Raw genomic sequence first — 14750 nt, 5'->3', positions numbered from 1 at the left:
TTCTTTTCTCTTGTGTGACTTAGAACTTTTTTTTTTATAAAGCAAGGGTCAGAGCCCTGTTTATTTACAAGAATAAGAAATAAACAATACATAGATAATATATGGTAAATAAGGGAACTATATATAAAACTTCCTTACTTATACTATCCAATTCTGATGTTTGCTATATTTGACCTGCTACAATGTGAATTACATTGTTTTACACATTAGTGTAGTTACACATTAGTTTTACACATTTTAGTGACTTAGAACTTAGAAGCTATGTAGTTTATTCAAATTGAATGTATTTGCCGACCCCTTTTCAAAAAGGGAAAAAATCCAATTCTAACTAAGCCAATCAACTCCTAAACTTTGATTTGATACATTAACTTTTTGACACCCTGTACATTTGAGAAAGAAAATTTTACATGACTGCACCATCGCATCCCAAACCTCTTATTATATGTGTCGGGACAATGGGTTGCTCCAGTACTGATAACTCTAAGGTCAACAGAGAGGTCTAACCTGGTTCTGAACAATAATGCACACCTCCTCAGGATCTATTGTCACACAGGCAAAACCACAATTAAATATCTTCCAACACAGATCGTCGAGAACCAGATCTTTTGTGGTTTTTGTAATCTCATTTTGGTGTTTGGTGTGATTCTCTCTAAAGTTTTTTTTTTTAGTTCAGACTATGTGGCGTATGGTACAGGTGGGCCAATAAATGGTACGTTTTTTAGGTGGGCGAATAAATGGTACACTTACCCTACGACATGACATCATGCTGTAACAATGTTTTTTTTTTTCTTCCATGCATTAGAAATAATCTGCCGATTTCTCCCAATGAGTCCAAACTGTCAGGAACTGACCAATCAGAGTGCTAGATTGAAGGAGCTGCAAAGTGCCCCCTGCTGTTCCCTGAATCCCTGCTCTGTGAGAAATGTAGGGGTAATTATTCTGTAGAGGTGAAAAAAGAAGAAGAAATGCCTCCCCCTCTCTTTTTTAAAGGTTTGATAGAGGGAACCGTAACTGCTAAGGCCTTATCGTCCCGAAAGCGAAGAGAGAAGAATAACAGGATAGTAGACAGCCAGCTGTTCCGAGAACGAACCTTATCTGTATATAAGGTAAAATCCGCTACCTAGTGCTTACAAAACCTACAAGTGTGATAGTTCATGACTTTTTTTTTAAGAGGTTTGACAGAGGGAACTGTAACTGCTATGGTCTTATCGTCCCGAAATCGAAGAGAGAAGGAAGACAGGATAGGAAAAAGCCAGCCGTTCCGAGAACGAACATTATCCCATCAGGATAAAATCCGCCCCGGGCGGGAATCGAACCCGCGGCCTAGCGCTTACAAGGCAGAAGCACTACCAACTAAGCTAACTAGGCTGGCTAGTTCATGACTTTGAAAGTTGAAATGTCTTGCATACAATTTTTCCCCCTTGTTCTTCTCTTTTTCCTTCTGCTTTTTGAACACTTCTTTGCCTTCCTTTTCTCTTCTCTTCTTTTTAACATTTATTTTCTTCTCTTACATAATATCAGAAGGAACATTTTTATTATGATCACATTGACAACTCCTCTATCTTTTTTTTTTTTTTTTTAAGAGGTTTGACAGAGGGAACTGTAACTGCTATGGTCTTATCGTCCCGAAATCGAAGAGAGAAGGAAGACAGGATAGGAGATTCTTCTCTTCTTCAGCTCCTCCTCATTCTCAAAGATCTCTTGAAGAGTCTCCTTCTTTTTTTTCTACCACTTTCTTCTTCTCCTCCTCTTCTTCGTTTTTCTTGCAGCGAGAAATGTGTTCAGAATTGGAAAGCAAAATATCACACGAGGCGAAACTACAAACATACATACATACATACCTACATACTACATACATATGTATACCTACGTACATTACTTACCTTCCTACAGAAATGTGTTCAGAATTGGAAAGCAAAATATCACACGAGGCGAAACTACAAACATACATACATACATACCTACATACTACATACATATACCTACGTACATTACTTACCTTCCTAACATTTTAATATTCTGTGCAGCAAGATGTGAAGAATGCAGAAATCATAGTTTATAAAGAACCTTTGCCTTTTAATCCGTCCTTCCTTTATTATTACGATAGTAATGAAAAGGTATAAGGGACGGACTATTGTATTCGCTTCGGTGTCGTCTTTCAGTCGGTCTGTCCCCATAGAAGGACTTATCCAAACCTGGTCAACCTATATATCAAATTAAAGGTCTTTTTACCAGGAACGCGCGAGCGCATGCACAACCGTGAAAGCCGGCGGGAGCGCTCAGCGCGACCGCACGCACAATCGCGAAGCCCTGGGAGCGCGAAGCGCGACCATATGCTCAAAAAATTCTCGCAGGGACGGACCCAGCTTGTTCTCTTTCGACAGGGTGTGTGCCAAAAGTCAAAGGAGCTTTATTGTTTATTCTTTGGATTTATTTGCTTTTAAATATTCATTTATTTAGTTTTGTTTTAAAAGTGTTAGCGTATATCATGAAAAGGACACAATTTTGGGACACCCTGTTTTTCTACATCAAAGGCGAGAAAACTTGACGCTACTTTTCTTCTGGGCGAGAGGAAAGCACCTTGTGACTGTTAATAGAATTACAATTAAGTTAGCAATTTACCATTCAATTTTCGCTCGTGCTTTTTGCAACATTAAACAGACTCTCGGCAGGTATCAAAAAAATTATGAGAAAAATTAAGAACATAAACTTCACATTTTCACAGCTTTCCCCATTTTTTCTTCTTCTCTTTTTCATGTTTGAGTGCCAAAGGTAGGGTACCTAGTAACTACCTACTTATTTTGAAGCTTTTGAAGTGAAGAAAAATACTGTAGGTACCTACCTCTAATTGGAGTGTAAAAGTAGTTCCATGTGCCTAGCTATTATTGCATTACTGTAGGTATCATTGCAACAATTTATTATGCACAGTATATTAGGTAGGTAGGTAATATAATTGTATTGTTGTGTTTGAAAAGAGGAATTTAGACTGAATAAACTACTATAATCAGAATTCTTCTTATTGAAAATTTAATATTCTTTTTTGTGAATAAATATAAACAAAATTCAATGTCAAATATTGGGAAACACTCTTTTTTGATACCTACCTACCTATTACTATGTAGATACGACGAAACGTAAAATTTATTCCATAAACGGGGGAAAAAAAACGTACCAATCTAGCAAAGGAGGCTTGAAAAATAGGAATAAATTTCAATATTTTCAATAGATAGGTATAACACATACACACATGTTTACTTCTTCTCTTTTCCATGTTTGAGTGCCAAAGGTAGGGTACCTAGTAACTACCTACTTATTTTGAAGCTTTTGAAGTGAAGAAAAATATTGTAGGTAGGTACCTACCTCTAATTGGAGTGTAAAAGTAGTTCCATGTGCCTAGCTATTATTGCATTACTGTAGGTATCATTGCAACAATTTATTATGCACAGTATATTAGGTAGGTAGGTATTATAATTGTATTGTAATGTTTGAAAAGAGGAATTTAGACTGAATAAACTACTATAATCAGAATTCTTCTTATTGAAAATTTAATATTTTTTGTGAATAAATATAAACAAAATTCCATGTCAAATATTGGGAAACACTCTTTTTTGATACCTACCTATCTATTTTGATACCTACCTATCTAGTACTATTATGTATGTAGATAGATACGACGAAACGTGAAATTTATTCTATAAACGGGGAAAAAACGTATCAATCTAGCAAAGGAGGCTTCAAAAGTAGGAATAAATTTCAACATTTTCAATAGATAGGCATAACACATACACACATGTTTCTACGTACTGGTTTGGCCATGCCTCGGGATGAACTAGCGGTATTCCGGAGCGAAGCGACGGAATTCAGCTAGTCTTATATTATAAGAACAAGATCCACATGTTTCTACGTACTGGGATACGAGAAACTAAAAGCGCCCTACACACCAAATTCAACAGTTGAAAGGGACTGAGTCCAACCCAAAATTCTTTGTGTGAAATATGTAGTAGACGCAGTCCATGTGGTGTACCTCTGCTGGATTTCACGTCCAAAATCGGTAGGTCGAAACCAGAAATTGACTTTCCGTTTCCGTACGTAGCAAAACCAAAGCAGCAGTGATTGTTTCATTGGACGCTTGTGGTCTGTGTTGTAGAATTCCCATCCCGTAGTATGTCCCTCATCAGATATCCCATCGTAATACATAAGGGGTTGAACTTTTACCTAACTTAGCCCAGCCTATGGCCTCTTCTAAGAACAACTCCACACTCCTCAGTTCGTGCTCCACAGGCAGAAAATGTTGACAAACTGTAGATACGACGCTTTTCCTGCACGTGGAGTAGGTAAAAACAATTCAAGTTCAATGTTTATTATTACAGAGACAACAGGAAGCCCTAAGTAATCTAGGTATTTAATTGCTTTCATGCTCAGACACAATCTAACGTTATCATCGTCAGATTTCCTTTATCCTACCCTGTGCAATATTATATTCGACAAGGAAATAGAATCCTGGTGGTGGTGGTGGTGGAAGTGGAAGTGTGGATATGGTCTTCTTCTTCCTCCCCTCATCACATTCTTCTTCTTTGCCATCTTTTGCTTGTTCTCCTTCTCCTTTTCTTCCTTTCTTCTTCTCCTTGTTTTCCTACTTCCTCTTCTGCTTATTTCTCTTCCTTGTTCACCTTCTTCTCTCTCTCCTTCTTCATCTTCTCCTTCCTCTTTTTCATCTTCTTATTCTTCTTTATTCTTTCGTCTCTCTCTCTCTCTCTCTCTCTCTCTCTCTCATAATACGTCATAGTAATTGAATTTGGATTTGACATGCGTTTTTAGAAAGTTCTTTATTTATTAAAAAAGTTGAACGTTCTTTATTCTTCTTTAGTATACGATAGGTAGCAAAGTCTAAATTGCATTTCACACAAAAGCCTCTGTTTGCATTAAGGGCACCTAATTTCAGCAAAGATCGGTCGTTTTTTATTTGACTGAAATTTGGCTCACGGTTTTTGGTAGTCTCCAGGTCTCCAATGAAATCTGTGAGTCTACATTACAGCTGACCAAAGTCGATCAACATCGAGTAGAACTCATAAAAAAAGTTGGTAACTTAGGTGATGTCAAGGGATTTTGGTGGCATTTCAAGAAAAAATTAGCTATAGGTGTATTATGAACTAGTTTCAGTCATTGTCGATCGACCATTGTGTGTAGACCCTGCTTTATAATGTCCAAGCATTACTATATCCCAAAAAAAACTTTTTTTTTTTTTTTTTTTTTTTTTTTTTTTTTTGGCATTGTTTTGGCACTAGATAATGCACCCATACCTAGGTATTCCAATTTTGAAAATTTGGACATATTCAAATACTTTCTCATACATTTGAACCTATAGGTTTCACGAAAGATTTTCTCCTGAGAAAAATCCAAATTGGTCAAAAAAAAGTTTTCTAAAAAAAACTTAATCATCAGTGGTTGGGTGGAAAAGCTCCTTATAGAAAAAAAACGTCATTTCAGGGGGAAAAACGAGCAAAATTAAGAAAAGTGAAAGTTTATTGCTTCACCTCAATCAACTTTTTATTCTTTCCCCATGACGTATAAAGGGTTAATGAAGGAGATGAGGGTGCAGCTATTATTATTTTGGATTATTTTTATTTTTTCTACCTGTCTCCGTTTATAATTCGACTTTACCGTTTTTAAAACGTACCTAACTACCTAGTTTTAATTTGAAAAATTGTATAGTAGGTACCTAAAAAAAGAGCAACAATGGTCAATATTGTTTTATTATCTGCGTATTTCTGTTTAGATTCCCATCTGGAATCAATTATTCAAAAGTTCTTGAAAAAAAAAAAAAACAACATAATGTCACTCTGGATGTTGACATTGATTGATGTTCAAGTGCAATGGGTGTGTGTGTTTCGAAGTTGTTAGAATTTGTGTTTTTCCATCGCATTCCTGTTTAACATTAGGGTACGAGTCAAACATTTAACCCCCAAGATTCAATTAATCAATTCCAAGGGTTAATGACCTGGACATGGGGTGGTTTAATAAATTCTGGAGTTTCTCCTTTTCCTATCGTAGGTATCGCCCATTTTGAATACTGTTGCTCTGATATCTAAAGTACCTACTTGGAATGAGAATAATGTACATGAATTAGGAAAGTAGTTGGGTATCTACCTACATAACTTAGGCGATAACAAGTCAGAATCCCACCAAAGACGGAGTACAAGGGGGTATGAAACCACTAACGTAAAACTATTCAAACATTCAACCCCCAAGATTCAATTAATCAATTCCAAGGGTTAATGACCTGGCCATGGGGTGGTTTAATAAATTCTGGAGTTTCTCCTTTTCCCCTATCGTAGGTATCGCCCATTTTGAATACTGTTGCTCTGATATCTAAAGTACCTACTTGGAATGAGAACAATGTACATGAATTAGGAAAGTAGTTGGGTATCTACCTACCTACATAGGTAACTTAGGCGATGACAACTCAGAATCCCACCAAAGACGGAGTGTTAATCACTTCAATGTTAGGACGAATGTAAATTTGTATGGTCGCCTGGTATTTATTTTAGGTATGCAATGCGCCAAGCATGTTACATTGTTTTCTTGGAAAATTCGGCAGAAAGAAAAGTTACGTATAAAATTGTTATAAAATAGGTACCTACCTCCATAGTTAATTATAATTATGTAGGTAGGTACCTACCTGTGTCATAAAAAATGTTTTATTTACATACCTACCTACAATATATTACTCCTACCTACATTGTAATAAAACAGTATGATTTTTTTTTTTTTATTTACTTATTAAAAGTATTTACAATAGAGGTACCGAGGTAGATACTCCATGTCCTAGATTTTAGCTTCGATGGCCACTGAATGCTCTGCTGCATCCGGGGCCAATATAATATTTTTGCAGCATTTTTTTTTTCTACCTAATTATAAAAATATTGTAAATATTTTACTACACGAGAGCAGAGTGCAGTGGGTAATTATTAGAACATCCCCATTCTGTATAATATGGTTCCCATGGTAGGAAATGACCGTATCATGATATTACAACAGATAGGAGAGGGGAGGGAAAGAGGGTTAGAGGGGATAGGGGAAAAGGGGCAAAAAAGGGGGGGCACCTACGAACGACGCGCCTCATAACACAATGGAAATTATAAAAAAAAAACACGCTTTTTATAAAACAAGGAAGAGTTATGGTTTGATGCTACTGGGAAAAAATTCTGGTGTAAACATCACACGACTTTCTTTATCCTAACGAAAAATGCTTGTTTGGAAGATTGGAAGTTTAGGTATGGTTTTGGGGGGGATCTTCCAAAACTTTTTCGATGTCGTCAACCGTTTAGTCAGTAGAGACGAAAACCGTCAAAAGGCGACCAAAACGGATAAATTAAGGTCAAATTGCAGCTAACCGTTGAGGATGTGTAAATAAGTATTACGGACACACACAAGCATAAGTTTGGAAAGTATAGGTAGTCACAACACACATTGGAAAGTGGAAACAACTTTCCAACTGCATGATGATAGTTACACTTATCGAGTTTCATATTGGGTAGTGACAGTAAGAGCTCTAGTTAGAAAAGCAATTGAAATGTCAGTATAAATGCTGAACTAAACAAACATGTTGATAAAAAAGAGAGCTGAATCATCTATATTTATCATTTCTCCATTTCTCTACGTTATAGCTGTATAAATGTTCACTGTTTTTTTCCCTTACACTACTTGAATTAATTTGCACTTCTCTCATTCTCTTGTCTTACATACCGAGTAATAGAAACACAACATAAAACAGATGGCATTTAATTTTTCTCTCTTTTCAGTCATTATCATCATGAGTAGCATTTTATATATCGCTTCATGTTCTTTGTTCTATTTACTTCCCATTTACACTCCTTTGCTTTTCATCTTATATTTTCGTTAAATCTTCTTCTTCCTCCCCTCATCACATTCTTCTTCTTTGCCATCTTTTGCTTGTTCTCCTTCTCCTTTTCTTCCTTTCTTCTTCTCCTTATTTTCCTACATCCTCTTCTGCTTATTTCTCTTCCTTGTTCACCTTCTTCTCTCTCTTTATATTTTCGTTAAATCTTCTTCTTCCTCCCCTCATCACATTCTTCTTCTTTGCCATCTTTTGCTTGTTCTCCTTCTCCTTTTCTTCAGATGAGGGTGTCTCTAGTCAGACTTAAACCGGGATAACTAATCATCCAAGGGGGTATGAAACCACTAACGTAAAACTATTCAAACATTTCTTCTTCATCATCTTCTCCTTCCTCTTTTTCATCTTCTTATTCTTCTTTATTCTTTCGAAACATCTTCCAACACACCATAACCACTTTTTCCTTCTTTTATCCCCCATGTTCAGACATTTCTCTCCTTCTTCCCCTCCTTCCCTTCTTCCTAATGGGGGGGGAGTCTAAATTATTTCGATCATAAATATCAAAGTGGGGAATAATTTTCTGCCCTGGCTCCCATCCAACTGCTTTGTACATAGATTGGGAGCGATGAGTGTGTGTATATTCGTGAGTATTTCATTCCTAAACCTCTCACACTCTTTAAGAAGATGAAGTGAGAGTATTTCACATTCTTAATATGGTGTGAGAGTATTTAGAACATGGTATGAGACTGTGAGAGTATTTAGAGCTGGTGTTATTACTATACTGTCGCTAAACTCTCTGTTGGGGTAGTTTTTTCTTGTCATTTTGTCTCATAAGAAAAGGGTTTATTTTTGTTTTATTTAATTTAGTGTTATTATTAATGCTTATTTTAAATATTTATTTGTGCAATTAAAAAAAAAAAACAAATAGTTCATTTTTACTTATTATGCGTACCTATATATTAAGATCCTAGAGTATATTTTGGACAAAAATAAATATGTAGTGCAGGTATCTAATCATGAATGTACCTAAGTAGGTAGTGGGTATATGAAAATACTTTGACATACATAGCTTTATGGGTATGTAACTAACACAAAGGTACTTTATTTCCTCTTCTTTTTCGTCGTGATTAACCGCAGAAAAGCGAAAGAATTGGCACGCTTTTCCTAACTGAAGTTGCATTAAGTCAGAATAGTTAAAATCCCGGGCCAATTAATCATTATTGATTACAATAGTCAAGTTTAGCACTACAACCACTGAAAATAATGGATTTGGTGGGAGGTAGGTATAGGTAAGGTATAAAATTTCAAATAGGTACAAAAGTTATCTGAATGGGCTCCCATAAATCTCCCTATTTTTGAAGCTAATAATGTCTATGGGTTCTTAAAAAAATATCCTGGCCTGAACATCACACAACTTTTCATCACCTACCTCGTATTGCGGAACATTTTTTTGTACTTAAGGGAACCTCGGAATTTACCCATTTCCAATGACGAAGCTCTGGGCCGATTTCATTACTTTCTCAGTATATTGAATAGGTTCCCTATACTTTCATACACCTAATGTGCCTCGGAATTTACCCATTTCCAATGACGAAGCTCTGGGCCGATTTCATTACTTTCTCAGTATATTGAATAGGTTCCCTATACTTTCATTTAGGTACCTAATGTTTTACCTACCTACCTAATAGAAAGTAAAAAAAAAAGTTTAAAGAAACCATCATAACGATGAGAAATCTTTGGGAAATCTGAAAACTAGAAAACTTGTGTACGCTTAAAACATTATGAACTCGAAATCATTTACGAAAAGACTAAATAAATGGGCGAGCGCATTAAAAGCTCAACAAAGTTTCCAACAAATTAAAAACTTTTCGAGTGAAATCCAACAACTATGGTGGCCTCTTCCTACCCATTGGCATTTTTAGTTGGAATTTTGGTTTGCCGCAAGATTTGCCGAATTTCGTCAAAAATCAATTTGTAATTCATAGTTTTCGTAAAAAGGGACCCTCATGAGATCCCTGAAGCCACATCCGGACAAAAAATCGAATGAGAAAAAAAATAAATAAAATATATATATATATATATTTCTATGTTGATCAGACTTGCCGTATTTCGTCAAAATCGGACAAAACATTCGAGAGTTATAGCGGAGTTATGGTCAAACAAACAGAGAAGCAAACTAAAGGAAAAATCGTCGAGATAAAAATGGGAACTTCTTCGTTCACTCAACTAATGCCAAACATTCTCAGGCAGGAAGAGGCTAAGAGGAAGAGAAACAAGGCGGGGAGAAACGAACATTTTGCGAAAGATTTTCTCCAGAGAAAAGTTCAACCCGAAACAAAATTACAGCGAGAAATAGATTTGTAATCTGTCACACAACCTGAGAACAAGATGGCACCAGAAATGCCAGGACGAAATTAAAAAGGAGTAAACTAATTTATCGCACAGGGCAAAAGTCCATGACAAGGTAATTAATATTGGAACCTTTTGAGGTGTCTTTAAATGGAGAGTCAGACTCTTACCCCTCTCAACCCTATTATTTAATCTATCAATCATTATTCCATTAGTTAGTAACCTCTTGGATTCCCGCAAGTTCCTTTACATCCCCATCTACCCTACACCTTTTCTACTTTTACCCTCCCTATCCTTTTCACCTAACCCTTCACCTTTCTTACCTTACCCAACCTGACCCAACCTCCATCTCCACCCCACCCCACCAAACCCTACATCTTTTTTCCCCTCACCGACCCTATCCTGCCCAACTTGACCCAACCATACCTTACTCCTTCCTACCTTAACCATTCCTTTCCTATCCAATCCACCCTACACCCTTCTTTCCAGTTCACTCCAACCTCTAACAACTAATCTAACTTTCAAAACCTTATCAAGTTGAGATGAGAGGACATGACAGAGGTGCCTTTTCAATTCTATCCAATATTTATTTTAGAGGTAGGTAGTCCCTTTTGCTCAACAGTTAGTTATTACATTGACAACACTGCTTTATTAATTAAATATTATTTTAGAGGATATTTTCGTTAGAAGAGGTTATATCAGTGGCAAATGTGGGTATTTCAGACTAGACTTGCCTCCGAAGGTCCTAGGTTGAAATCCCAACAGGGTCTTTCTTTTCGTTGACGGATTTTGGGTGCACTCAGTGAAGAAAATTGAGTAGGTAGGTACCTGGATGCGTTTACGTGATATTCCAATGAAGAGGAAGAAGAACCATCTCCTCAGAGGTTGAAATCAGCCTAGGAGATGCTTTATTTGTACCTAAATATTCTAAAATAAAGAAATCTTATTCAAATTCAAATTCAAAAAATACCTATAGTTGTAGACAAAAGATATTAAACATAGACCAGACTGAATAACAATTTGTCTCTGTTATTGCCTAACATGCCTATTCTAACAGTATTAACACCTACCTAGTTGTAGACAAAAGATATTAAACACTATCTAGATCTCTACATCAAAGAAGAACCTAAAGGGTATTGAACGAATGATAAAATACGGGAATAAAGAGAGAAGGAAAGGGAGAGAGAGGAAGTATCAAATCAAGAATAATAATAAACTGAATATTAAACAAATTAGGTAGGTATATAGGTATTCTTTAACCACGATCGAATAAACTACGGGATAAAAAATTCCCGGAGGGACGGACCCAGCTTGTTTTAATCTTGCCATCATCTATCATCGGTTTATAAAATGGACACGGAAAAAAGTATGTATTAATATCCCTCTTAATGACAGGTACTTAAGATAAAGTTCACGAGGAATTAGAACTAATAAGAGTATACTTACAAGTTACAACTTACAACTAATATTTCTCATTAAACTTCATATTGGCACTAAAAGTCACGATTTATTGCAACAAAATATAAAAAGCTCATTACTAGAAACTTGTCAAAGTTTCGACGTAAAATCTGTCTGCTTAAGCAAGGTGACACAAAAAACTTGTTGCAAAGATGAAAAAAGTTTTGATCAAGAAAACTTGAAGACTTCTTGACCTTATTGATCTTGGATTATTGAATGAACGAAGAGAGTTCTTCCTTTTGATTTTGGACTATGATTTTGAATTGTGATTATTTTTCATTTAGTTTATCTGTAAGTTTATTTGTTTATTTTATGCTTTGTTTCATTTTAATTGGTAATGCGGTTCGCCCAATTTTGATGAAAACGTGTCACATCCACCAATTTGGCAAATATTTTACGATCATTTTGGTCTTCAGATTGCGGACGAATAACCAAAAACAGCACCCAAAACTATACAGGGAGCAACCTAGACTTATAGTCAAAGATTTACCCTTGAATTTTGATAACAGGAAAGTCCTACCTGTACATTGTTGAGGAGGAAAGTGAGAGTGGCTGCAGGTTTTGATGGAATTGAAGAACAGTTAGCCTTCAGGATTTCACCAGCGTCAAATTTCTTCTGGTTCACTTGCAGAATGGGGCCTGTCTGGGGCAACTCTGAAACAGAACCAAATAGATAGTATGTAAAATAAAAATAAAAACAAGGTGATTGAAGATAGTATTAGGTACATATAATTATAATATTATATGGTTCATAGTTTCTACTTACAAGACTCGAGATTTTTTTTTTATATATAAACAACTTTCTTTGTACATAATTATCTCCTACAAACAAGGTAAATACGAGTACATAATTATTATTTTCTAATTAGACAGCAACTTCAAATGAAGCATGATACTTGAACTTGGTTGCCCTTATTTTCGTTAAATCTTCTTCTTCCTCCCCTCATCACATTCTTCTTCTTTGCCATCTTTTGCTTGTTCTCCTTCTCCTTTTCTTCCTTCTTCTTCTCCTTGTTTTCCTACTTCCTCTTCTGCTTATTTCTCTTCCTTGTTCACCTTCTTCATCATCTTCTCCTTCCTCTTTTTCATCTTCTTATTCTTCTTTATTCTTTCTAAACATCTTCCAACACACCATAACCACTTTTTCCTTCTTTTATCCCCCATGTTCAGACATTTCTCTCCTTCTCCCCCTCCTTCCCTTCTTCCTAATGGAGAGGGAGTCTAAATTATTTCGATCATAAATATCAAAGTGGGGAATAATTTTCTGCCCTGGCTCCCATCCAACTGCTTTGTACATAGATTGGGAGCGATGAGTGTGTGTATATTCGTGAGTATTTCATTCCTAAACCTCTCACACTCTTTAAGAAGATGAAGTGAGAGTATTTCACATTCTTAATATGGTGTGAGAGTATTTAGAACATGGTACCCATCCAACTGCTTTGTACATAGATTGGGAGCGATGAGTGTGTGTATATTCGTGAGTATTTCATTCCTAAACCTCTCACACTCTTTACGAAGATGAAGTGAGAGTATTTCACATTCTTAACATGGTGTGAGAGTATTTAGAACATGGTGTGAGACTGTGAGAGTATTTAGAGCTGGTGTTATTACTATACTGTCGCTAAACTCTGTTGGGGTAGTTTTTTCTTGTCATTTTGTCTCATAAGAAAGGGGTTTATTTTTGTTGTATTCAATTTTTGTTTTATTATTAATGCTTATTTTAAATATTTATTTGTGCAATTTTTAGTTGATTTTTACTTATTACGTAGGTATGCGTACCTATATTAAGATCCTAGACTCTAGAGTATATGAGAGTATTTAGAGCTGGTGTTATTACTATACTGTCGCTAAACTCTCTGTTGGGGTAGTTTTTTCTTGTCATTTTGTCTCATAAGAAAGGGGTTTATTTTTGTTTTATTTAATTTAGTGTTATTAATAATGCTTATTTTAAATATTTATTTGTGCAATTAAAAAAAAAAAATATGTATATAATTATATATTTTTGTGTTGATCAGACTTGCCGAATTTCGTCAAAATCGGACAAAACATTCGAAAGTTATAACGGAGTAATGGTCGAACAAACAGAGAGGCAAACTAAAGGAAAAAATCGTCGAGATAAAAATGGGAACTTCTTCGTTCACTCAACTAATGCCAAACATTCTCAGGCAGGAAGAGGCTAAGAGGAAGAAGAAACAAGGCGGGGAGAAACGAACATTTTGCGAAAGATTTTCTCCAGAGAAAAGTTCAACCCGAAACAAAATTACAGCGAGAAATAGATTTGTAATCTGTCACACAACCTGAGAACAAGATGGCACCAGAAATGCCAGGACGAAATTAAAAAGGAGTAAACTAATTTATCGCACAGGGCAAAAGTCCATGACAAGGTAATTAATATTGGAACCTTTTGAGGTGTCTTTAAATGGAGAGTCAGACTCTTACCCCTCTCAACCCTATTATTTAATCTATCAATCATTATTCCATTAGTTAGTAACCTCTTGGATTCCCGCAAGTTCCTTTACATCCCCATCTACCCTACACCTTTTCTACTTTTACCCTCCCTATCCTTTTCACCTAACCCTTCACCTTTCTTACCTTACCCAACCTGACCCAACCTCCATCTCCACCCCACCCCACCAAACCCTACATCTTTTTTCCCCTCACCGACCCTATCCTGCCCAACTTGACCCAACCATACCTTACTCCTTCCTACCTTAACCATTCCTTTCCTATCCAATCCACCCTACACCCTTCTTTCCAGTTCACTCCAACCTCTAACAACTAATCTAACTTTCAAAACCTTATCAAGTTGAGATGAGAGGACATGACAGAGGTGCCTTTTCAATTCTATCCAATATTTATTTTAGAGGTAGGTAGTCCCTTTTGCTCAACAGTTAGTTATTACATTGACAACACTGCTTTATTAATTAAATATTATTTTAGAGGATATTTTCGTTAGAAGAGGTTATATCAGTGGCAAATGTGGGTATTTCAGACTAGACTTGCCTCCGAAGGTCCTAGGTTGAAATCCCAACAGGGTCTTTCTTTTCGTTGACGGATTTTGGGTGCACTCAGTGAAGAAAATTGAGTA

General features: G+C 36.0%; 1 protein-coding gene across 1 annotated transcript in view; it reads right to left on the bottom strand.

Annotated features, from left to right (window-relative positions):
- Nucleotides 1–14750, bottom strand: part of LOC103517372 — a gene marked incomplete at its 3' end in the record, with an annotated part of 36930 nt that overhangs the window by 13457 nt on the left and 8723 nt on the right. Inside the window, exon 3 of the mRNA XM_017447433.2 lies at nucleotides 12183–12316. Coding sequence (XP_017302922.2) covers nucleotides 12183–12316 — 134 coding nt within the window. The remainder of the gene's footprint in view (nucleotides 1–12182; nucleotides 12317–14750) is intronic.

Source organism: Diaphorina citri, unplaced genomic scaffold (assembly GCF_000475195.1).
Source record: "Diaphorina citri unplaced genomic scaffold, Diaci psyllid genome assembly version 1.1 scaffold1825, whole genome shotgun sequence".
Classification (NCBI taxonomy): Eukaryota; Metazoa; Arthropoda; class Insecta; order Hemiptera; family Psyllidae; genus Diaphorina; species Diaphorina citri.
Note: the sequence above shows the minus strand (reverse complement) of the source record. Positions and strands in the feature narration are given on the sequence as shown.